Consider the following 25451-nt stretch of genomic DNA (forward strand, 5'->3'; position numbering starts at 1 on the left):
AAGTCTACGAAGGCAATTTTTTTTCTATTCCATATGCTTGTGTCGCGGGTTTATTTGCATTCGACCCAGTTGACTCGGAAGTCGAAATGTTCCTGCCCCGTTTCTGCGTTCCGTGCAGTTGCGCGGTCTGGTTGGGCGGGTCCCCCGCCTACGGATGCACGTTCTCCCGGGCTCGTAAATCCATTTGTGCCGTTTAATTGAAATATGGCACCCCGGTCAGTTGAGCTTGGGTATCGTCTTTGTTTGTCTGGTTTACGATGCGAGCAAATGAATTTTGCTGCACTCGCAGGATTAGCGCGCAAGGATATGAATTCCATTTACGACTGCCGAGTCATAAAACTTAATTTTCCGCGCATGTCCCTACCCCAATGTTGAAATCCCTTTTCTCATTTGGTAATTAATAACGGTCATGCCCATCTTTCGATTGCAGGACAACAAGCTGCGCCAGATTGTGACGCTGGGCCCCCAGGACACGCTCGAGGAGAAGACAGTGACGGTATGCCACGGCTCGGACTTCGTCAACATGACGTTCGTCAACTTCTGCTGCACCCGGCGGGACATAGCCCAGGTAAGTCCGCCAATCCTCCGCACTTGGCCCGCGTCCAATTGCTCGCTGGGTGCCAGTGGACATAGCCACCTGCGCAGAGCACTTGTGACAACTTGATGACAACTTAACAGTGTCGAAGGAGATGCCATTCCGCACTTGCGGTCACAGTTCCGAATCATTCGGGGAATTGTGTCAGGAGTATATCGCCAATGGTTGATATAATGGTGTGCTACAAAAAATTGGGAAGCAAAACAAACAATTGAGCAGAAATACCATTCTTCGGCAAAATATATTTTTCTTGACTTGTACACCGATTGCCTTTTTATTCGGGACACACCTATGGCTTTTCGCTTTCTGGTTCCGGCTATTTTTAGTAGGTTACCGAAGGCGCGTAAAAGTTATTATGGACCACTCAACAACGGCGCTTTTATTGATTTTCGTCCGAGGCGAGGGCGTGTCCACAGTCCACAGTCCATCGTCCACTGTCCACCGTCCATTCCTCATGTCTGCCACTGCCCTGGATTGACCTTGCCCAAAATCAATGTTCTATTTTATCAATGGTCAGCAGCCCGGTATCGTGCTGTTGTGGTTATTATTTTTGGCACGCGTCGCGGACATTCCTGAAATAAACAAACGCAACTTGAACCGCAGAAATGGCAACAAAGGCAAATCAAATTATGAAAACGTCCAAATTTTCATAAACTTTGAAAAGGAATTTCGCAAAACAAATAAACAATATTGACCATAAAAACACATGAACAAACGATAGTTGTGGACTGGAAGGGATGGAAATAGACGGCAACTAGGCAACGGTTTGCATTCTTTTCTCTCCGACTGCTGTACAATCAATCTGCATCGCACATCCGCCTCGTGTTGCCCCAAGAAAAATCTTTGAAATACTTTCTACATGAGACAATTCGGCCTTGTCAACATGCTTGAGTTAGGTTATCCAAATGAATCGGAAATTTTGCTTTGAATTAATTCAAATAATAAACAGTAGTTCATAGATTTGATTGGCCTAAATGAAGTAACTAATTCAATCAACTATAAAAGTTCACGGATGAGACGTACAAAGAGTCGTCACTCTTCTCCCACTCTAAGCCATATCAATATTGATTAAAGCCTTGAGCATTGAAGGCAAACATTTTATCTTACGCATTCTCTTTCCGATTTTGCAGCTCTGGACCGACGGACTCATCAAGTTGGCCTACAGCTTGGCCCAGCTCAATGGCTCGGCGATTATGTTCCTGCAGAAGGCCCATACCAAACTGTGTCTCCAGGTGGACAAAAGCGGCCGCATACCAGTGAAAAAGTAATTGACAACAGGCACCCACCAAAACAAATACCAATCCCAATACCCACTCCCAAGCCCTCTATACCCACTACACTGCCTCACCTCAACGCGCGATGTCCTGAGTCCTGGATCCCGGCCAACTTTCGGGTTCGGGTTCGGGTTCGGGTTCCTAGCTCTTGTGCATTGTGCGTTGAAGCACTTGACAAATATTTGTTAAGAGTAGCCATCGACGTTGAGCTGAAAATTGAAATTTACGCCAATTTCTATTTCGCAATTTCCCTTTTTTATGCTCCCTGTCCTGCTGCTGGTGCCGCTGCTTCTGAAACGTGGCTCATGCATCACTGGCGACCCACGATGATGATGACGACGACAACGACAACAACCTCATCAACACGAACCACACCGCATTGTCTGCCATCCAACCGTGCTACCGGCTACTCTCTGCTCCACTCCGCCGCTGGTCAAATTCTGGTCGTGACCACTTTAGCATCATAAAACTTTTTGCCCAAAACAAGGAGGATCGCAAACGTGTCGAGAAGGCGCTGGACGTGACCGGTTTGCCGTCGGGAAAGGTCGATAGCATATCGGTGTCCAAATTTCAATTCGAGGACTTTTACAATTTGTACAAATATCTCACGCAGCGTTCGGAGGTGGAACGCCTCTTTGACAGCATGTAAGTGTACCTGAGAAGTGGTAATCATGTTTGGAGACAGATTTATCCTGGAATTAGATATTAAATAATACATCGATTATATATGGGGATGATTTTGCTGTTGCCATACCACTACAAACTCTTTTACTTTCATGCTTTTCGTCAGCGTTGGCAACTCGAAGCGCAAGTGCATGTCCATCGCTCAACTGGTGGAGTTCCTGAACAAGACACAGCGTGATCCCCGCCTGAACGAGATCCTCTACCCTTATGCGAATCCCGCCCGCGCCAAGGAGCTCATCCAGCAATATGAGCCCAACAAGTTCAATGCGCAAAAGGGCCAACTCAGCCTGGATGGCTTTTTGAGGTGAGCTGACTAGTTGCTGCTGGAAACTGGTTGTGGAAAGAGGTGCGTGCCAGAGGCACTGCATCCATTCACTTGGGGGAACCATCCTGGGCGTGACAGCTTATCGGACGCAGTGCAAGCTGTTGGGGCTGTTAGCGTCACTCGAAGGTCCTCTTGAGTGCAAGTGCGAGTGCATGTGAATATACATATGCAAGTGAACACGAATATGACGTTGCGCTGTTTTTCGCACTCGGGAAAATTGAAATGGTATGGCTGTCAGGAGAGTTTAGTCTACCCTGAGTGGCTTAGAAGCCGTGAAACCCCGCATTTTACTGTTACAACCAGCAGCCAAAGATCTTAGTAACCGTGGGCGACGCAAAAGCTGGCGACATCTTTAGCTGCTTAAACACTTCAGCGAACTGTGTGCCACGTTGAGTGTCTCCATGTTGGCGACTGAGTAATCCCTACGTGTACCGATTTCATCCCACAGGTACTTAATGGGCGACGACAATCCCATCATGGCGCCCAGCAAGCTCGATCTCTGCGATGACATGGACCAGCCGATGTCGCACTACTTCATCAACTCCTCGCATAACACCTACTTGACGGGACACCAGCTGACCGGCAAGTCGTCCGTCGAGATTTACAGGCAGTGTCTCCTGGCGGGATGCAGGTGAGTGTATGCGGATGCGGGTCACTCAGTGGAATGCAGATGACGCAATTGATGTGGTCAGCTGCCGTTGCTCGAGTGTTGGCCGTGACCTTAATCCCGAGGTGTGTGTGTTTGCGTGTGTGGTGGCCTTCGGATGAGAAACACACATATAAAAAGCAACTCTCGATGGCATTCACTTAAAACGTCAGGTGCAGCTTGCATCGCCAGAAAACAGCATTCACTGAAAACAAAAATCATTCAAAAAAAGTATATAAAACGCAACGGTAGAACATAAAATTCGATACCCCCACTTTTTACGCAAGGCATGTGTTCTGTGCACAGTTTAACCTTTTGTTAGCACATACAAGAGGAATAGAGTATGAAATGCAAAAACTATATTATATCCTTTTTATTATCCGAGAGGAGAGATATCCAAAATAAAATGGGTTTGAACAAATTTTTTCTTGAGTCTGCTCTTTTTTCGTCTGTAACTGACAACGATGATCATGACGATGCACACATCACAAAATTTATTGACACAGAAGATGTTACTTTACTTTTATTCTCCGCTTGTACGACTGTCACATTGCATTCGACACTTTGCGTGCGATTTATAGAGGAAAATGGGAAATGGCTATGGGTATGGGTATGGTTATGGGAAGGGGAGTGGAGTGGAAAAATAAAAGTGAGAAGTAGGAAATTGTCATTTGCTTTTACCACTTTCAACTTGTGTTCTTCTGTCTTAACCACTTTATTGCAGATGCGTTGAGCTCGACTTCTGGAACGGACGCACCGAGGAGCCAGTCATTGTCCACGGCTATACGTTCGTGCCCGAGATATTTGCCAAGGACGTGCTGGAGGCCATCGCAGAGAGTGCATTTAAAACATCCGAATACCCTGTGATATTGAGCTTTGAGAATCACTGCAACCCTAGGCAACAGGTGAGAACGAGAACCAATTAACGGAATGGGCTTGGGAAGACCAAAATTAACTGGGAGAACTGTCTTAAAAAATTTTAATATTTTTGATAACGGCAAAGCCGAAGGATAGGCGAGCAGTTTTTACAAAGTATGTTCTCCTTATCTGACGCAAGCTAGGAGACTTGATATGCATCTATCTTTGAAAACCCCTGGTATATAAATATAAATATATTAAGGCAAAAGTTCCACTTCCAGGAGGCAAAAACTGAATAAACTACCAAAGTAAATATAGGGCAATAAACTCTCCTTCGGACACGCTAAATTGAAGAACGCAGAAGGCCACAATGTTACTTGTCCTAAAACAACAGTTGAGTCCCAACTCATCAGCCTAATCCATCATTCGGGGAAAGACAAACAAATGAATTGGCGGTGGCACACATGGGGGCTCCTTGAGCCTGAAAACATTACTTAAGGAGCATGAAGGGAGTCAGGAGTCCCGGAACTTGGCGAATCTCAGAAGCCACTCGAACGGTAATTGCCGGCTGTTTAAGCTTCACGAGCGGGATAATAACAAAGGCAAAGTTTTTACGGCCTGAAAGGTAAAAGCAGCAAAAGGAGGAGACCAGGTACCGTCAAAGAGTCAGAAGTTTTGCCATTAAAAGTAGTAATATAAACTAAATTTCCCGCTGGGAGTCCAGGCAGGTAACAAAGTCTGCTAGCAAACGTGCCACGTGCCAAAAACCAAACTCATGCCAGTAAAGCTCAACATATGAAGTCTTCACATTTATACATATAATTGTTTAAATTGAATGTCAGTGTAGCCCTTTAAAATAATAATAATACCTAATACTTATTCCTATCTAATATATGGTTAGTTTTGAGTGTCATGAAAATACCGGTTAAAGCGGTAAGACACAGGACGATTCGAGCAGTTATGTAAATTATGGACTATATGTAGAATATTTGAAAGTAGCATCCTTTTCTCTCTGTGTACAAGGAAACCCCTTTGCGTGGAGCTAATGCAATTGCCAATTAGCAGTTAGTTAACAAGACCCCTGCGCACTACCTTATGTCACATCACTTATTTCCTCACTTGGCACCTTCAACAGGCGAAAATTGCCAACTATTGTCGCGAAATATTTGGCGATATGCTGCTCGATAAGCCTCTGGACTCTCATCCGCTGGAGCCGAACATGGACTTGCCACCGCCGGCGATGCTGCGCCGCAAGATTATAATCAAGAACAAGAAGAAGCATCACCACCACCATCACCATCATCACCACAAAAAGCCAGCGCAGGTGGGCACGCCGGCAGCCAACAACAAACTGACTACAGCGAATTCAGGTGTGTTATTTAATCCTCCACTAATCTAATCTATAATGCAACTCCTTTTGCGCACCAAGCACATGCACCAGGTTCATGCTTAATGTGGTCTGAGCCAGGTTCGGTTCGCTCCTTGTTTTTTCTGGATTTTAAGTCTGACTCACATATATTTCCGCATCGAAGCTTCCTGCCTTTACCCCGCTCTTCTATTCACCCCTTCCGACCCCATTGGCATATGAAAAATGCAAATGAGTTCCGCACACGCAGCAGCTGCTCGGTGTTTTCTGCAAAAGTTCAGCAGCCAGAAAGGCAGGCTGGGAATATCAAATTTGGAACACAGTCGAAGTGTGGGAATGCGGGGGTGGCTCTTAATGAACAGAATGTTTGAGTTTGCTAGCACACGGGAAGCACTTGGGACTTAAAAAGCTAGAAAGCAGGGCTACCTACTGCTTGACATCACAAATGGATGGTCCCTTCCTGCGTTTATTATAGAGTTTCAATAACAAGCGTTTAATAGGTAACATGGCCACATTTTTGAAGTGCAATATAAATAGTACTTACCAATTTAGTGCTTACTGTCTAGATGTCAAATATTTAGCCGAAGTTACCATGTCCTACTTTCAGTTAGTAAAACTTTACGTAGAGCATTCGCGTTGCTTCCATTGAAAGTTTTGAAGCGAAAATGTTGTTGATAAATTTGCCGCATGGCCACTTCCACTTCCACTTCCTGTTTGCGAGCTTTGAGTTCCTGCAGGACCCATTTGCATGCGCAGCTGCACAGTCGTCCGGGGGCCCAACATTTGTCGCTCCTCCGCCCCCCTAGGAGCCACATCCTTCTGGCATTGGCCGGATGACATTTAGCTCATGAATTGCAAAAAGCCAATTTATAAATGCAAATTATTTTTCCCCTCCCAGCCAGCGGCTGCAGATCCCAGCTGTCATCTCTCCATCCCCGGGATCCCAGCACGGCAATTGCATCCTATTTAGAGGACCCCTTCTGGTTTATGTAATTTGATTTATACATATTTTTATTACATTCCATTAGGGCGAAACTGTAATTTAAAAGCCTTGCGCTTTTTGGATTCTTCCATAATCCAGTTTTTTTTTTGTCAGGAAAGGGGCGCTGGCAAATTTAAATTTATATTCACACTTATATTAGTAAGATATTTGTTTGGTTTTAAGTTTTCTTTCTTATTGTAGATTAAGCCTAAATGGTTCATTTTTCATTTCTTTCAATTATAAATATTTTTTCTGTCTGTAGTACATTTACATTTACATACATTTTTCAGTGGATGCCAAGGCGGCGCAACAAGTCGGTTTGTCGGCCTCGCATGAGGATGGGGGCGTGACCAGGAGCACCGCCAACGGTGACGTTGCCACTGGAACAGGAACCGGAAGTGCTGCTGGGACAGCAGGACACGCGCCGCCGTTGCAAGTGAGTATTGTTCCATGCTATTGGGCACGGTAAGAAAAGGTCAAAGGACACTGCGTATCTATCCATTATTGTTATTGTGGGAGTGTCACTGGCATGCCCATAATTGCATTTAATAGCACACTCCACATCACATACACTGATGAACGGATATGGCGATAGCGAGGAGTACTTTTCGGTTCCTCTGTTGACTCCGGCTGATTTGTTTTTCTGTTTGCTGTTGGCCGTTGTTCTCCCTGATGATGATGATGATGATTGTCATCGGGCTGCTCTCTTTACGTCCGGCGTTTGCATACGCAATAATCATGATGACAGAACGGGATAGAGGGAATAAGCCATTGATGCACCGTCAAAAAGTAGGGCTTCGAAGTGAAAAACAGTTCATGTTAAGAAAACTACTGAAAACTATTAAATCTATTCTATGCAACTGGATTTTTACAATAGTTTGACACGAAGTGCCAACCAACCAGCCACAGCACATCTCAGTTTAAGAAATCCAAGTTCTCTTCTTTTTTTTTTTGAGTACATGTGTGTTCTACAATATGTTCTAAATGAATGTGGGCATGGAAATGAATGAAATAGAGTGGATGTGGCTGGCAATGGGAATGTATGCGGTTGGCTGCCTGATGACCAGTGACAGTCAACGAAATGCGAACTGTGGATCCTCGACGTGGGCATGGACGGATATGCCCACTAATCAAAAGTTACCCAAACCATCAGTATTGCAGGCAGTAATCAAAACTGGAGCCACGTGGGATCCCCCGAAACTTGAGCGTAGTCGAAACCCATACTAATTTGGCTAAATAGTTGCACACTTATGCATTTTAAATTAATTTGCCTGTCTGCTATTAGTGCAGTGTTATAATTAATGATTTTTTGGTGTGGTCCCGGCCTAAGGGTAATGACCGTATTTCATAATAAATGCCCTATGGGAGGCATCAGCTAATGGAAGTCAAGTTACCATTGTTCACATGGTGGAATTTACATTTTGGGAAGCGCGGTATGCTGTGCATTTTGCTCTCATTAGCTGGTAGGGACTCGATATGGTCCTGGTCCTCGAGCAGGCGCACATTATGCGCCTTCCGGATTGGGGCTTTTATAAATCGATTTCGTAGTGACGTGGTTCCGGATGGACAATGCGTAAAAGGAGGATTAAACCGCAAACCGCAGACCGCCGTGTTCTAGTTGGTCTCATGTCGTAAACTTTATGCAATGCACAGAAATGCATTGTGTACTTCCCCTTTTATCCATTTCTCGCCACGAAGGGAACACAATCTGTGCAATTTTCTTCGCTTTATCTGCACACAGAGAAAAATTATTTATATATTTATTTATATAAAGATGTGTGATCAAATGATTTTTTATAGTATAGTTTGTATAGTTCACTTTACGCTTAAATAAATAAAATATATCTAAAATGAATAAGTGTACTATACTGAATACAAATTTATTTTCACTGTGGAAAAAAACACATGGAGTAAGCAGGATCTCTGGCAGCTACAACAGCACAACATATAATAATGGGTTTCATATTCCGTCTTTCATTGCTCGTATGTAGCTGGCCCTTGTGAACAGCAATGCAATGACATGCTATTTAATAGTTCCACTATGGGGTCCCACCCTGCGTATACGTAATATGTGATTGGGGACTGCTGTTGGTGACCTCAGGAGGACGAAAAAACCGCATAACTAACCATCTTTTTATCTATTTAATCTCCCACCACAGCAAATCCGCCAAAGCTCCAAAGACAGCACTGGATCCTCCGATTCGGACAGCTCTTCGGAGGATGAATCCCTGCCTAACACCACGCCCAATTTGCCCAGCGGCAACGAACCTCCGCCAGAAAAGGCTCAAAAGGAAACGGAGGCGGGAGCAGAGATTTCAGCTTTGGTCAACTATGTTCAGCCCATCCATTTTAGCTCTTTTGAGAATGCGGAAAGTAAGTACACCTATTTGCTTCAATGGCTAAGGATTTAGTATTTATGAATGAATTTTAATTCCCACTCCTTTAGAAAAGAATCGATGCTACGAAATGTCTTCGTTTGATGAAAAACAGGCGACAACATTATTGAAGGAGCGACCGATTGAATTTGTGAACTACAACAAACACCAATTATCTCGTGTCTATCCGGCGGGCACTCGCTTTGATAGCTCCAACTTTATGCCGCAGTTGTTCTGGAATGCCGGATGTCAGCTCGTGGCACTTAACTTCCAAACCCTCGATCTGGCCATGCAACTCAACTTGGGGATCTTTGAGTATAACGCTCGGTCCGGTTATCTACTTAAGCCGGAGTTTATGCGCCGATCAGATCGCAGATTGGATCCCTTCGCGGAAAGCACTGTGGATGGCATCATAGCAGGCACAGTATCAATCACGGTTCTATCTGGTCAGTTTCTCACGGATAAGAGGGCGAACACTTTTGTGGAAGTTGATATGTACGGTTTGCCAGCGGACACGGTGAGAAAGAAGTTTCGCACCAAGACAGTGCGGGATAATGGAATGAATCCCCTTTATGACGAGGAGCCGTTCGTGTTTAAGAAGGTGGTTCTCCCCGAGTTGGCGAGCATTCGAATTGCAGCATATGAAGAGGGTGGCAAACTCATTGGTCACCGCGTTTTGCCCGTAATCGGTCTTTGCCCTGGTTACCGACATGTGAATCTCCGATCTGAAGTGGGTCAACCAATAGCCCTTGCCTCTCTTTTCCTGTGCGTGGTGGTCAAGGATTATGTACCCGATGATCTTTCCAATTTCGCAGAGGCGCTAGCTAACCCTATTAAATACCAAAGTGAGCTAGAGAAGCGCGATATTCAACTATCTGTTTTGACCGACGAAGCCGAAGCGCTGGGCAGTGCGGACGAGGATCTCTCCAAGTCGTGTGAGTAAACTGCATTAGCTGTTAAGCGTAGCTCCACTTACCCACTTCGAATTGCGATTTTAATTTACCTACTTTTCTTTCTACTTTTCTTTTTGGTAACGTATCATATAACTTTCGGTTGTACTTTTGGATTTTCGGATTTGGTTAAACCAACACCACAAACACTACCCAACCCACAATCCACTACCCACCCACACTCCCACACTCAAAACGGTTGACGGACACATAAACTGCACAACCTATAAACCTCTTCCCCTGCCCACTCGATCTGCTCGATTCTGTCTGATCCTCCAGTCGTTTTCGTCCAAGTAGGTGGCCAAAAAAAGGAGCTGCGTCCGGTTGAATCGCTTGCGACTTCGCCGAAGCATAGGCCGAGCATCTCGGCCGCCGCAGCAATGAGTGTTGACGTTACCGTGGATCGGACCGATGGCGGAAGGGGAGAAGATAGCATCTCTATTGTAGCACCCTCAATACAGCATCAGCACTCTCTAGACCAGTCCGTAAGCACCTCCATCCGACAGGTGGAGTCCTCGCAGTTTGATGTCGATCTTGTGTTGGCGGAGCCGCTGGAAAAGATATTGGATCACAAGTCCGTCAAGGAAAAGCGTCTCGAGATGGAAAAGAAGCTGGAGTCACTGCGAAAGAAGCATGACAAGGAAAAGATTAAGATCGCCGGCCAGAAATCCAGTCCGCTAGAGGGCAAGAAGCCGAAGTTTGCCATCACGAATAAGCTGGTGAAGCGGCTAAGCAACAAGAGTCTGTAAGTGTTTGGGCGGGGCGGTAATCAGTGGGCATGGCACTCCCAGATGACGCCATTGAAATTAGTAATTGTCTTTCTCCGCACAGCGAGCCTGGTGTAGAGATCCCCGCCTGCCCTCTGGATCTGGGCGATAGCAGCGAGGAGAGTGCAGCCGCGGATGCCGGTGAGGACTTAGCCGGTGGGAGCAGCAGTCTGGATGGCAGAACTCAAGAGTCGCGATTACGCAGTGCCTGCCGGGAGTACACTTCCCAGTACCGTGAGCTGCAGGAGAAGTACCATGAGGCAATTTACAGTGCAGCCGAGAAGGTGCTGAAGACATCGCAAACTGGGCAAACAAAGCAGTTAAAAGCATCTCTGGACAAGGTCACTGGAGAGGTTATGCACCAGCTGCAGGAGGCCCGCCGCAACGAGGTTAAGAATCTGGCCACCGTGCACCGGGATCGTGATGAGCTGATCAGGTGACTTGCGTATTTGATCCCCTCTTTCTTATTTGCTTATCATTTTGATTTCTTCTGGCAGAATGAAACGCGAGGTGGCAAGCTCCGTTGTGGAACGTGGCGTAGCTGAACGTGTGCGGCTGAAGCAGACCTTTGACCGGAGAACGGATGAACTTCAGAAGCAGCACGACTCAGTGCGCAATGCCCTGGCAGAGCACCGCTCCAAGGTAAGTCCGTGTAATCGATTTGATAGGCATATTAATCAAGTCATTTGCCACAAATTTCTAGGCTCGTCAAATTCTCGACAAGGAGGCAGAATCGCGAAGCTGTGTATCCAGCAATGGCTTCTTGGTCCTCTTCCATGGACCTCATCACCATGGCTGTACGGGCTCCGGCTCGTCAGCCCTTTCAGGCAATAATCTCACTCTAAATCTGGACGCGGGGGCTGCCGGTAGTCATTCAGCCATTTCGCCGGCAAAGTCGCACAACAGCATCGCAGCAGCGGCCGAGATGAAGACGTAAATGGGCCACGCCCGTATAGGTTTTTCTCCCCGCCCAAATTATCCCTAGGATTAATTGTGGTTCTAAAGTTGTTAGTCTTCAGTATTTACAGCAGAAACATAGGAATGAAAAGTCTTCGTAGTATATAAGCAGTGGAGGAGTAGTCCCTATCCTCCCACACCTATTTGACGGGAACTGACCTCGATTAGATCTTAGGACCTTTGACCCTAGGCATTGTAAATCCCACTGCTAAGGGGAATCCAAGCAAACACGTTTTCTAACTGAACAAACTAGATGTAAATCTATCGCATGTATGATGTACTTGTAGTGTAACTGTTGACGTATCCGTACTTTACAGTACTTTATCTGTATACTGAACGGTGTATTTCTATGGTGTTAATGGAGGTTGATCCATCACACTCCCGTCAAACCGTACGGTTTCTTCCTATTCGAACTTCGCTGAAACTCTGAGTGTCTAATTAAGCAAGCAAATGTAACAGAAGCAGAAAATAAGTATAATTTATTTGTCTATACGAAGGAGACTGAGTGCTCCATTTGTCTAATGCTAATTGTGGTTGTGTGTATTTTACATCAGTTTTAATCGATATAATTTATACAATTAGTTTAAGCCTCTCACACAAACTGTGGATTGAATCTCGTGCGCACACAAGGCGGATGCTAGAGCGGATGCCAAAGCACAAGTCTAGGCCAACAATTAGTCATTTATTTCTCGGTTGGTTGCTATTTATTCTTGATTTAGTCACTATTCTTACGTTTACCTAGTCGTTACAAAGCTCCAATAAAATTCTATACGGATTGTTTTTCCCCACTTATACCTACACATATTTTACTTTATTCCCAATTTAATTCGGTCCAATGCATACACACACACGCACAGACGGCGTCGCACATAACCTACAACACCAAAAATAACAAAATACGATCGGCGATTTTGCAGTTTGCGGGAGCTAACATACCGATCCGGGTTACCCTGAAATTGTCGACTTGTGCCACATTCTCAAGACAATCAAACAATAAAATATGCAAATTTATTGAGTGTATTTAACCTATGTTGTAGACAAGACACCACTCCTTAGGTAATCAAACAAAAAATAAAAAAATAATCAAATAAACCTAAGCTGCCTTGTAACAAAATCCAAAATTCAAACATAGCCCACAACATACATATGAGTACGTAATCTAAACGAACACTATGAGAGTAATCAAAACAATGTTGAAAATACATTTCACTGGACGGCAGAACCACCTTAAATGTTGTAATTCCCATATTTCTTACTCAAGAACCGACTCATGATCTTCCTCAAACCGAAAGGACGGGCCGCAGCTCGCTCTGTATCGCTCACAGTTGGTCCCCTTACTCCCGATTGATGTTGTAATTTTTGATGTGCGTGTTTCGTAGATTTCGTATAACGAACGTTCCACAAGATACGATAATTTCACCTAGCAAACAAGCAATATCCAGAGTATGGTATCTAGCTGCTGACAGTATGTACGTGTGTGTTTCTCCGGTTGTCTATTGTCTATCTCACTCGGTGTCTATCTCTGTGTAATTGTGCAATTGGCTTAACTTATCCAATACAGCAGCATAAACATTGTAGCAACTCAGCAGAAATTTAAATAGTTTTGGTGTTGTACGTATGTAAGCATTTCTCGATCGACTGTATATGCATCCGTTTCCGTATCTGTGTGCTGTCGATGTTATTTGCTATCCCTACCTTTAATGTAGTATTTGTATTATTATCCGCAGACCATATCATTTGCATGCCACCCCACCCGCCTCGAAACCCGATAAACCCACACCAAAAACAGGCTTTAATCGATGTTCGTTGTTTGCGTGTGTTTGTTAAACTAAGTTAACGATAATGCCATAAACTTATACGAAAATGAAATTTAAATTGAAAAGCAAAATCGGTGTCAAACACCAGAAAACCGAAGGGCAACATAAGATTTCAAAGGAAAATTGAATTGAGCAGAGCAACTAACGAATTTGTTGTTGCCTATAACAAATATAGTTAAATAAATGTTTAGACTTACCCTAGCATACATATATCTACATAAATATTGAAGAACCGAACCCATTGTTGCAATAATATTGCCAAGGCACATATAAAATGTTTACCGAATCTAAACTCTTGATGTTAGCAGGAATCAAAGACAAAGTTTTCTTAATATAGTAAAATGAACCCAAATTATTATGATACAATAATATTTAAATGAATTGTTCCTGTATTTACAATAGTCCAACTTCTCGGTAATGTTTCCATTTCAACGCCTTTTACAGTTTGAGAAGTTGTGAATTCTCGCTTTTCCTGTATCAACATAAGATCCACTGCTGCATAATTTCAGAATGATACCTTCGCAGTTTGACAAGCACTTGGCCAACACGTAGAAATGTTCTTTGTCGGTCAAATCTTAAGTCTTGAAGATTTTTTTTAACTGATATCGCGGAATAAATTGTGACTCTCACATCCCGAATCAGTGATTCGATATTCTGTAATAAACCAATATATGCCACCAATTGAGAACACGTGTTTTCCTTGCAGTTGGGTGCAGCCGTCAGGCCACCTTTTTATTTCTTCTTATCTCTTCGAGTAGCAGAAACGGTTCTGCCCGCTTAACCTCTACAGAGTGTCTAATCTTACCTAAATACTGCGACTGCGCCGCCGTCGACAGCGGCAGAAGAGCAGCGTATATATATATGTATAAGAGAGAGAGAGAGAGAGAGAGAGAGAGAGAGAGCTTATGCGCATATATGGCCAGCGGCCAGCGTGGGGATGCTGACTTAGCTTAAAGCATAAATGGGTGATCTTATATCACGCTCACTTGAGACATTTATTTATGCAATGCAACTAAGTGTTGCTGTGTACTTATAGGTACAGTGTACCCTCGATATATGCACATACTACACCTCCCCTCTTTTTTAAAATAACGTAAAGAAATGAAGTTATTTTCTATCAACTATATTACCATTATAAAATAAAAATTACTTAAATATTATTTTTAATGAATTAACATTATTTATGATATAGAATTTTTAAATGAATAAAGAAAAAATATGTATGTATTTTGAATTAATAAAAATTCGATTATATCTATGTCTTTGTTATATTGTTTTGGCTGATCAGGCCGTTATTTAAGTTTTATTATGAAAGGTTTGGCATTGATTGCCCTTTTTTTTTTTTCATTCTATTTGTGCTTTTTTAGCCTATCTTTATGTACTATTTGTTGTTTCTTACTTCCTGTTTTAATGGTTATATTGTCATTTATTCCTATATCTACTACGTCATAAGGACCTTCATATCTTTTATCTAACTTATGACCTGTTTCTTTTCTAAGTAATACTTTATCTCCTATTTTTAATTCGAAATTATTTGTATTCCTATCATATCTTAATTTTCTATCCGCTTTTGCTTTTTCTAACATTCTTCTTGCTCTGTTGTACGACAATTCTAGTCTGCATTTAAGCTCTTTAGAGTAGTCGTCTAAGTTGTATATTGGGTCTATTTTGTTTATCTTACTGAAATCTTTGAATTGTCTGGGTAGTCTGCCAAATACTAGTTCGTATGGGCAATAGTCATGGACTATTGAGGGTGTTGTATTGAAGCAATAAGTGAAATATGGTAACCAAATGTCCCAATCACTTTTGTTAACCGATATGTATGAACGTATATATTCATTAAAAGTTCGGTGGCTTCTTTCTATTGTTCCTAAAGTTTGATGATGGTGAGCGCTAGATGTTAGATTTTCTATATGCATATATTTGCATAATTCATTCATAAGTGAATTTTTGTATTCCGTACCTTGATCTGTAATGAACGTCTTCATTGGACCGTACTTCAGTACAAATAATTCAAATATAGCCTTTGCAACTGTTTTAGCACTTTTATTTGGTGTTGGAATAGTTACTAAAAACTTGGTTAGATCGCATATGATTGTAACTGCATACTCATTTCCGTCTTCCGATTTCGGTAGTGGACCAATGGTATCAATTAAAACAGTATCAAATGCTGTTGCTGGCGTTGGCATCAATGTTAATGGAGTTTTCGTATGTGTTGTAATTTTGGCTTGTTGACATTTCAAACAAGTCTTTACATACTTTGAGATTGTCTTGGTCATCTGGGGCCAATAATAAAATCTTTTGATTTTTGACTGGGTTCGCGAAATACCAGTGTGGCCTCCTTCTATAGGATCATCATGGAATTTTGTCAAAATTTCTTTAATCTGAGCTTCGTCATTTTTGTCTATAATTATCACCTTTTGTAGAATAGCTAGTTCTACTTTTTCGAGTACTCGGTTGCCCTTTATTTTAAATTCATTTAGTGATACAAATTGGAACATCTGTTCGCTTGGTGATATTCGCATTTTTGTTATTTTATGCATTCCGGCTTTTGAAATAAGCCTTTGAAAGAATTGATTTAGATCAAATGTTTCATTAGAATACAAGTCATCAACATCAAAGCGTGAAACAATTGTTTTTCCTCGTTTTAATAAACACTTGTGTTTATCTATTTTGATTAAAACATATTTCTTTGTGTCATTATTATTGACAACTTCATAGACTTTGGGCTTTTCTATTGTTTGCTCTTTTTCCTCTTGTATTTTGACTATTGCTTCGTCCTTACAGGAATTTTCCTGTTTAGCTTTTGATCTGGTGGTAACTTTTAATATTTCTCTGTTGATTGTTTTCAGATCTTTTATTGTTATGCGAGACAAGGCGTCCGCAATATGGTTATCTTTCCCCTTAAGATATTCTACAGTAAAGTCATACTCTTCTAAATCCAGCCTCATACGAGTGAGTTTTGAACTTGGATTTTTCATAGAGAATAGGTATGACAATGGTCTATGATCGCTTTTTACCATGAAATGCTTGCCATATATGTATGGTCGAAAATGATTTATGGCCCAATGAATGGCCGTTAATTCTTGTTCTGTAGTGGACTTATTACTTTCACCTTGAGTGAACATTCTTGAAGCGTATGCCACTGGAAGTTGTTGACCATTGTGATCTTGTGTAAGTACCGCTCCGCATGCCTGTTTACTAGCATCGGTTGTTATGCAAAATTCTTTACCGAAATCTGGGTACTGTAGTAATGTTGGTTTCATTAATTCTGTTTTAAGGTATTCGAATCCATCATTGCATTCTGCTGTCCATTCGAATTGAACATTCTTTTTACAAAGCCTCGTTAAGTGGCGTGAATGATCAGAAAAATTTTTAATGAAACGTCTGTAATAATTACAGAAGGCTACGAAACGCCTAGCACTGTCGGCATCTGTTGGTATAGGATATTTTTCTATAACTTCATATTTGGTGTCATCTGGGAGTATACCTTTATCGGTACATTTGTGACCCAAATATGTTACTTCTTTCATAAAGAAAGAACATTTCCCTGGATGTAGTTTCAAATTATGTCGTCTACATAGCTCGAATACGTTAGTCAAATTTTTGAGCATATGTTTTTCTGAACAACCTATTACTACTAAGTCATCCATATATAGAAATGCTTGCGATGGTTCAAGACCAGAAAATGCAAGTGTCATCATACGTTGGAAGGAGTTTGGTGCTACTTTCAGTCCGTATGGTAATCGCGTGAAGCGATATGAGCCATTGGCTGTTGAAAATGACGTTATATCTCTATACCTTTTTTCTAGTTCTATCTGGTGGAATCCAGACATTAGGTCGAGACATGAAAAATACTTTGCTCTTCCTAATTGATCAAGAATATCTTCTATTCTTGGAAGTGGAAATTTGTCTGATAATAGTTTCTTATTTATTTGACGATAGTCAACTGCTAATCGCCATCTTTTTTCCGTGGAATTCGGAAGTGGTTTCTTTGGAACCAAAAGTAATGGACTATTATATTCAGACATTGATGGTTCAACTATTCCATCATCTATTAATTTTTTTACCTGTCTGGCGATTTCTGGTTTTTGGCTATCTGCCATGCGATAGTTTTTTATATAGACCGGTGTTTTTTCCCCTAATCTGAGTTTTTGTTTGTAGAAATTGTTAGCCGATATTGGTTCTGTTTCTAGACCAAAAATATCGCTAAACTCGGTGCATAACTTAGTTAGTTCATTATTGAATTGTTTAGGGAATCTTAATTGTTTTAAAATTTCTTCAGTTCTATTTTCCTTTTCTACTGGTGTTGTAAAAATGTCATAGTCTTTCATTGATTCGCATTTGATCTTCGCGCTATCTATTATGGCGTCTTTATTATTTGTATTTATAATGCGAATCAATGCGTTTTTGCTATCGGCAATGGTGCTTGCTACTATTATACCTGGTTGCAGCTCCTGATTTGGTACTACCACCGTTTTTTCGTTAGTGAGTAATTTGACTTGTCTGATTACTTCGCATCTAGCTGGCAATAAGAGTGTGTTGGAGTCTAAGTTATGTGTAATTGGTACACTAATCTGTCTACTGAAGTTATTGGGTCTTATTGTGAACCAGTCTTTGTTATTTTGAAACTCTAATACGCAATTGTATTTCTTGATAAAATCTATTCCGATTATGCCATCGCATGGTATCGGAAAATTCTCAGGTACTACATGAAATTCATGTGGCACTAGAACATCCTGAATGCGTATGTCAAGATCTACTGTACCTATAGACTGTATGGTTCCTTGCCCAATACCTGTAATATTTGATATATTACTGAAATTTATATTATTATATTCCTTTGCTTTGGCTTTTAGCAATGAAATTTCTGCACCTGTGTCTATTAGTAATGTAAGAACTGTGTTTGTTTCATGGTTTTTTGTCTTAATGAAAATACTCAGATTTAGGTTTACTTTAAACACTTTTACTGTTGATCGCTTAAGGGGGTCTGGCTGTTTTCCGATTGTACGTTACGCACATTTCGGTTGTTATTATTATTCTGACTTTGGTTACCCCTTCGGTTACCTCCGTCTCTGTTATTACCGTGGCCGCGGTAGCCTCCGCGACCTCTGTTGTTATTATTATAACCTTGGTTATAATTCTGGTTATAATTATGGTTATAATTATTTCTGCCTCTACCACGATAGTAGGCATTATAATTACCACGTCTATTATTCCCATTATAGAATAAGACTGTATTTGAATTGCCGGTTATTTCTGTACTGCAATGTAGGTATTTTTCCATTGCGTCGTTGAATGTACTAAATGTACCTGCAGTTAAGATCATTTTAAGTGCCTCGTTGGCACAGTTTTTGGTCATTGCTGATATCGACTCTTTAGTCGCGAATTTGTCAGCATTATCGGCGTCTAATCCGCCGTCTATGTAAGCTGCCTCGAGCTGCTTACGCATACTGTCTATTTCTGTAACATACTGAGACGCGGTCTTGCCTCTTTGTTGGGCATTTATTAATTTGGCCTTTATAACGTCAGGCGATTCGCCTTTTACGTTTGCCTGCAATATGGTAATTATTGCCTGTATCGTTGTCGCATGTTCTACTTTATAGTTTAATGGGCCAATAATTTTGGTCTTTATGACCTCTACTGCTAAAGTTTCTTGATCTCCTTTAGTTAGATCCGTCAACTTAAGTGCTGTCACAAACCTGTTTAAATGGAGTTTCTTACCATCGAATTCAGGTACTGTGGCAGATACCTGTTTAACGTATGCTCTCTGAGCTTCTAATGCGTTGGCCATGTTTCTTGTATTTGGTTGTACGGTATTAAATTTTAATTCTTCTATTGATTCGATATCGCTTTCGATATCTAAATCTTCTAACGGCTGCGACTCGTCCAAGTCTCTTAACTGGCTTTCGTCGAATTCTGCTATTTTGGTTAGTTCTGTTGGGACTTCTATTATAATACTGTGTCTAACGCTGGTATTATGTAGTCTTTTACCAAATGAACTGAGAACTTTGAAGCATTGGACTTTATGTTCTTCAGTGAGTTTGCTTTTGTTTGTTACTATTAGGTTTTGTAATGTGTTGTATTGTGTTATCAATACCTTTATGTGAAAAATAAGCGTCTGAGTTTTGATCAGCGCGGTTTTATTAATACATTTATAGGATTTATCAAAAGCATCTCTAATATTGTTTATGGATATGGTTAAGTTTAGCCATTCCATGTATGTACCTTTTAGCGATGTAATCGCACTTGTACCTTTTTGGTGTAGTTTCTATTAGATTTTGTCTAAATCATTGGCTCGACTCATGTAAGTCTTTTCAACGATCTTTTGTGAAACTGATAAAGTTTTAAGGCCAGGTTAAAAGGCTGATAGGATAACTAAAATCAAAAATAGTAAGTACATTGAATTTAACTGTGGGGTTGTATCCACGACTTATGTCCCATTTTGATATGGGGAAAATTAGTCTTTATTTGTATATCAAAAGTACAAATAGAATTTTAACTTTGAGAATTGGTCAATTATTGTTATCTCGATCAGATATAAATATAGCTCGAAATTTTAATAGGTCTAAACTGTTGTTAAACATATTTTTACTTGATAGATGAATTCATTATACTCAGTTTACATCGGTTGCAATTTGCAATTTTACAATATTATTACTTATTTTAAGTTTAGGACTGAGTATAATGTGTTAGTTATGAAATGGGTCCCTGATAAGTTAGTAATTTTGTTGCAGCGGAAACCGCATCGACAACATTAATATAATATTTGGGCGGTTGAGGCTATGGCGTATAACGCAGCCCGCCGCTTTACTTCGCACCACGAAGTTGTTGATTGATGGCTGCAAGGCGCTCTTTGTAGCGCTGCCGGTCTTCCTCATTAGTTGCCGTCTTCAGTAGTTCGATGTTGAGCCTCCGGGCGCTGAGCAACTTAATCCGGCGGCCACCCCTCTTCTTTTTAGGTGGCTGCTCCCTCGCTGCAGTCCGTGCCTTGTACTCTTGTATGGTCAAGGGCTTTGGTCCCGCGGACGGATCTACCTCTATTACCTCTTTGATACTTGGCAGATCCCTTTGCTCGACAGGAGCAGGGTGTTCGAACGTCTGCTTGGTAGACATTCGCTGTTGTCATGTGCGGCGCGCCGGTGGAATCCTTTATCCTTTATCCTAATCCTACCCTCGCAGGATGCCGTGCTAATTGCTGTTGCGGCTTACAATGGTCGAGGGCAGTCGTTCATGCAGACGTCGGGTCTTTTCGGCTTGGGTGATGTTGAATTTTCAGTTATTTCTTCATTGATTATTTCTATTTTTGCTGAGTGAGTTGTGGTATTCGGCTTTCTTTGCTGGAGGTTTTCTTTCAGAAAGTCTAATTCGGCAGTTAATTTCTGTGCCGTTGACCATGGGGGCGGTGTTTTATTTGTATATCATAGCCACTTAATATGTGCTATACCTTTATTTTTGATTTCCTGACATCCGCGTTTGCCCATTACCACACTCTACTCACTCAGTATTTTTGTTTCTTTTTTTTTCATCAGTGTCCCGTCTCTAGGTCTCCCGCACTGGTGTAAGGGGCGGCCTGCCTCTCACACCTGTTGTCGCTGTTTAGAATTCCCAAATCAAATCGGCAATATTAGCAGCATTTCCTCAGTAGTCCTCAGATCGCAGGCTCCTGCCTCACGGTCGCCATGTAATAAACCAATATATGCCACCAATTGAGAACACGTGTTTTCCTTGCAGTTGGGTGCAGCCGTCAGGCCACCTTTTTATTTCTTCTTATCTCTTCGAGTAGCAGAAACGGTTCTGCCCGCTTAACCTCTACAGAGTGTCTAATCTTACCTAAATACTGCGACTGCGCCGCCGTCGACAGCGGCAGAAGAGCAGCGTATATATATATGTATAAGAGAGAGAGAGAGAGAGAGAGAGAGAGAGAGAGCTTATGCGCATATATGGCCAGCGGCCAGCGTGGGGATGCTGACTTAGCTTAAAGCATAAATGGGTGATCTTATATCACGCTCACTTGAGACATTTATTTATGCAATGCAACTAAGTGTTGCTGTGTACTTATAGGTACAGTATACCCTCGATATATGCACATACTACAATTCGCCACTAGATTTCTAGTCTAAGTATATTTTAAACACAACTCTTCACAGACCGCGCTACGATGGAGTTCATTAATTAATTCAATGATTAATGACAAAAGCAATCCAATAAAATCTATCCACATTGTTGTTGTGATCCACAGAAAACCCGAAATAAACGTTAAACAAGAAAAATTAATTGTTCTAATTTTTTTAATATCGTCTTATTCCTAGTATATAATGAAAACTTTAAACCTTAAATCTAGGCATCCCGATATAGTAAACTTGTTAAAATAAAAAATGAGTAAAATTTGGAAAACAACACACAGCATCAAAATAACTCAAAATATTAAATAACACTTCGTTTTGGAAAAAATTTAAATAAAATTTCGCTGTGTAAATAATTTCAGTCAGTAGACTTGTAACAAAAGTAAAAACATTAACACCCCCTAAGTAGTTGGAAGAGCAACCAATATCAAGTTAACTATCACTATAATGCTTAAGATTCTGAAACTCCCGAAGGCACTATGGGCAGACTTATTTTGTTGGCTAATTCAAAGCATTTGAACAAATACAAGGCTGAGCAGTGATCCCACAGCCATGCCACAGCTCAAAGCAGCTGCCATTATCGACGAAGCCAGCTCCTTTTCATGCTGCTTTACGCGTTTAGGCGCCATTATAAGTAGTATGTTCGTAAAATATCCGTTGGACAAGGCAAACATTACCATCATCGCTATGAAAGTATAGTCGTGTTTTACCAAAACTGGCAGAAAGCTGTGTTCGCTGGAGTTTGAACATAGAAATAACGGAACAAACGCCATGCGCACTACAATAAATAGTAGCGAAGTGTTCTGGTTTAATGGTCGCTCCATCCAGCCAGCAAACAGACGACCAAAATAGTCACCGCAGTTAAATATCAGGTAGTTCACGACGGGCAGAAAATAAACATCTGTAAGAACACCGCATATGAGGCACGAACAAAAAGAATAGGTTTTCTGTTTACCTGTCCACACGCTGTGGCCGTACTCTGACTGCATAAGCACTGTAACTGCCGGATAGACAGACAGGGTCGTGGTATAGAGGAGCGCTAGGGAAATGGCATGCAGATAGATCTTCGACATGACCTGACGCAAAATAGGCTCAAGCGGCAAGCCCTCAGCGCTTCCATTCCGGTTGTGCGAGGGCACTGCCCGGATGACCTTGTACTTGTCGCCACCTTCGAGATAATACCTAAAGAAAGGCTTTCGAGCCAGGATTACGTAGCACACAATGCAAAGCAGGATGAGCACTCCTCCCACAATGAAGAAGATGAATGCAGTGGTATTGGGACCCGTGTCGAATGCAAGCACAAGAATGAAGGCCAGGGCTGTGAGGATACCACCAAGAGCCTGTCCGCTAACCACAGCGGTGATAAACTCGGAGGGAAATAGACCAGCGACTCCGTAGAGGGCTCCCGACATTGTAGCCGCAGATACTATATATAATAAATATTAAGTAAACACTCAAGGAGTACTTCATGGTACCCACTATTTAGCAGCACTACAATGATGAGAGTGATTAGGAAAAACTGTTCCTGCCACGTGTCTGTGTTGATCTCCACGAAGCCAGTTGTAACCCCGAAAAGGATGAGGATCATCCACAGCGTTCCTAACATCTTGGTGCGCAGGGACACATGGTGTCCGAAAATGGCGTTTAGCAGCAGAAATGTAGTCCCAGAAATAGTGGCCGTGAGAGCCAAGTCGCAGGTAAAACTCTTCTGCAACGGGGTGAGCTCTTCCTCCAGGTCTGTGTTATTAATCGATGCATTCCGGAACTTGTACTTCCAGTACTGAAAGAGAAGCGAACAGGGTTAAAGCGTAAGTCAGCGGAAAACAAAGAAAATCAAAAAAGAGAGTTTTCGTCTGGGTGTGGGTCGTAAAGAAACGACGACAAAGCTGATAAGCACCGCGCCTTAGAATTGCGCTTGGCCCAGTTGTTCAGCTGTTTGGAATTGATATGTCCGAAGTTCAGTTAAATTGACTAGGATGCGGGTGCGGAAATTTCCACTCGTTAAACTTACATCTTCCGCAGTCACAAAGAAATTCCACGGGGTCATGGTACCAATGCCCAACAGGTAGAACACGAGGTAGGTGAAGAGTCGTCCACTCTCGGGTTCGTTGGACACCAAAACTACCTCGTCCTGCTGGCGTTCCATGAGACATTGCTCATCCGCATGGTGGTCCTGCGGACGAAAAGCGGGAACGAAGCTGCCCTCCGTGCCCAGAATCTCGTCATCCTCGTCCAGGGCGTCCACCAGTCGTCGTGTGTCACTGGTGCCTGGCATTGCCACTGAATTGCACTACTGTTTTGTACGCAGCCCTTGGTATTCATAAATTTACAACACCTCTGGCGGATTATTCACATCTGTAATTGTGGAGAAGTATTCGATGTAACTTAATCTGATGCAATTTACTTTCATGTGTATCATTTAGCACGGACGAACTGCGTAACATAAAAACGAATTTGTAAACAACAAAGCAAGACATTATACAAAAAATATCGATGGCTTATCGAGAGGAATCGATTAAATGAAAATATCTAAGATATCGCACTAACACCACAAAACCGTTCACCCAGGTTGGCAGCCCTTGGCGCGAAATGTGATGGGATTCAAACTGCATCTTAGTTTTGCATCTTAGTCCTATATTTTAGAGGACTGTGAAATTGGATTTTATTTGCAAAACGAGCGTAGCATCCACCTCAAATCGTAATTTAATTGCCAGCCAGAGCAGCAACAATAAAAACACCAATATCAAGCAGACCCTAGAGCTGATGATGAATGAACGCAATTTGTATTTAATCAATAAGCACGCCCCGCAGTGTTTTAAATCAGCGCACAGCTTCGTTTTACGGCTTAGCGCCATTCGCAGGATGCGATCCGCCCTCCACCCCTCGCCCATTGATCGCTTGCGAAATTTTAATTGGATTTGCATTCGCGTTCGTCCCGAAACCGGTTAACACACGCTCCTTCCCTCTGGACATGCGTTTCCTGACCCCCTCACTGGTCGGGACATAAATTTATTTTTAATTTACTTATGCGCGAATTTCCGATCTCTGCCCTGCGGTTGTTTGATTTGCGAATTAAACTGGAGGGGGCCTTCGAGGAGAAGCGTCCTCGTTAGCGCTGTTGCCCAGGTGGGCAAGGATCGAGGGGACTTCTCTTCCGTCTTCGATTGTCATCGCGGGCTTGCAAATTAGATTAGTTCATAATGATCACGAGGGGGTTTCGCATCCCAGCGAGAGGCGTGTCATCTCATTAATTCCGTAAAAACGCTGCCCCCACTCCCATGAGCCCAATCAATCTCCCGATGAGATTCTGATTCCCCTGCGCAGGCCACACACTCTGCCTCGGTCTGGCAATTTAAAAATCACATTAAATTAGTCAGCAAGAAATCACCACAACGAAACCATCAACAAATCATCTCAAATTAAATTCATTCAGAGAGTGGAAGTGGATGGGGATGTTGATGTGGATGGGCTGATGGTCTGATGAGTAGCCAGTCGGCTTAAGCAACTCATCTCCCATTCATGCCAACGGGTAGCACTACGAGATCGAGACTGGGCTCACTAGCAGACTTGGCAATTAATAAAAATGTAAATTCAATTAAATTTATATGACAGCTGGCTGTCAGAAGAGCTCAAATTAAAAATTACTAACAAGACCTGTTCCGCCGAGATCGCCGTACTTCCCGTGTCCCGAAGAGCTACTCGACGAAAAGCCTCGGGTGCAGGCCACGC

At 42.2% G+C, this 25451-nt stretch overlaps 2 protein-coding genes and 2 non-coding genes across 11 annotated transcripts in view, besides 1 other annotated feature; 3 read left to right on the forward strand and 1 right to left on the reverse strand.

The window, feature by feature from the left end:
- The window catches only part of Plc21C (Phospholipase C at 21C), a 49632-nt gene extending 27755 nt beyond the window's left edge, over window positions 1-21877 (forward strand). Inside the window, 15 exon segments of one of the 6 annotated variants that reach the window (NM_205884.3) lie at window positions 431-568; window positions 1726-1859; window positions 2329-2514; window positions 2660-2857; window positions 3327-3509; window positions 4249-4429; window positions 5518-5752; window positions 7021-7166; window positions 8890-9103; window positions 9177-10040; window positions 10335-10800; window positions 10887-11258; window positions 11320-11464; window positions 11526-14247; window positions 21695-21877. In NM_205884.3, the coding sequence (NP_995606.1) occupies window positions 431-568; window positions 1726-1859; window positions 2329-2514; window positions 2660-2857; window positions 3327-3509; window positions 4249-4429; window positions 5518-5752; window positions 7021-7166; window positions 8890-9103; window positions 9177-10040; window positions 10335-10800; window positions 10887-11258; window positions 11320-11464; window positions 11526-11759 (3696 nt within the window). In that variant the 3' untranslated portion in view covers window positions 11760-14247; window positions 21695-21877. 6 annotated transcript variants of the gene reach the window in all.
- Window positions 14252-21694: a mobile genetic element.
- Window positions 21876-24185, reverse strand: Ent1 (Equilibrative nucleoside transporter 1). 3 transcript variants are annotated; one of them, NM_001272891.1, is made up of 5 exons: window positions 24127-24185; window positions 23734-24059; window positions 23202-23502; window positions 22678-23148; window positions 21876-22623 (listed from the first exon to the last, which is right to left on the reverse strand). In NM_001272891.1, exons 2-5 carry the CDS (start codon window positions 23995-23997, stop codon window positions 22229-22231), a joined length of 1431 nt encoding a protein of 476 aa, NP_001259820.1. In that variant the 5' UTR covers window positions 23998-24059; window positions 24127-24185; the 3' UTR covers window positions 21876-22228. The 3 variants fall into 3 exon arrangements, with proteins under 3 accessions (NP_001259820.1, NP_608519.2, NP_722628.1); NM_134675.5 differs by having other exon boundaries at window positions 23734-24077; NM_164381.2 differs by having other exon boundaries at window positions 23734-24185.
- On the forward strand, window positions 21974-23202 carry asRNA:CR45367 (antisense RNA:CR45367). Its single transcript, NR_124001.1, has one exon.
- On the forward strand, window positions 23640-24485 carry asRNA:CR45366 (antisense RNA:CR45366). Its single transcript, NR_124002.1, has one exon.
- Window positions 24486-25451: the final 966 nt, after the last annotated feature.

The sequence above is a fragment of the Drosophila melanogaster genome, chromosome 2L (assembly GCF_000001215.4).
Source record: "Drosophila melanogaster chromosome 2L".
NCBI classification, from domain to species: Eukaryota; Metazoa; Arthropoda; class Insecta; order Diptera; family Drosophilidae; genus Drosophila; species Drosophila melanogaster.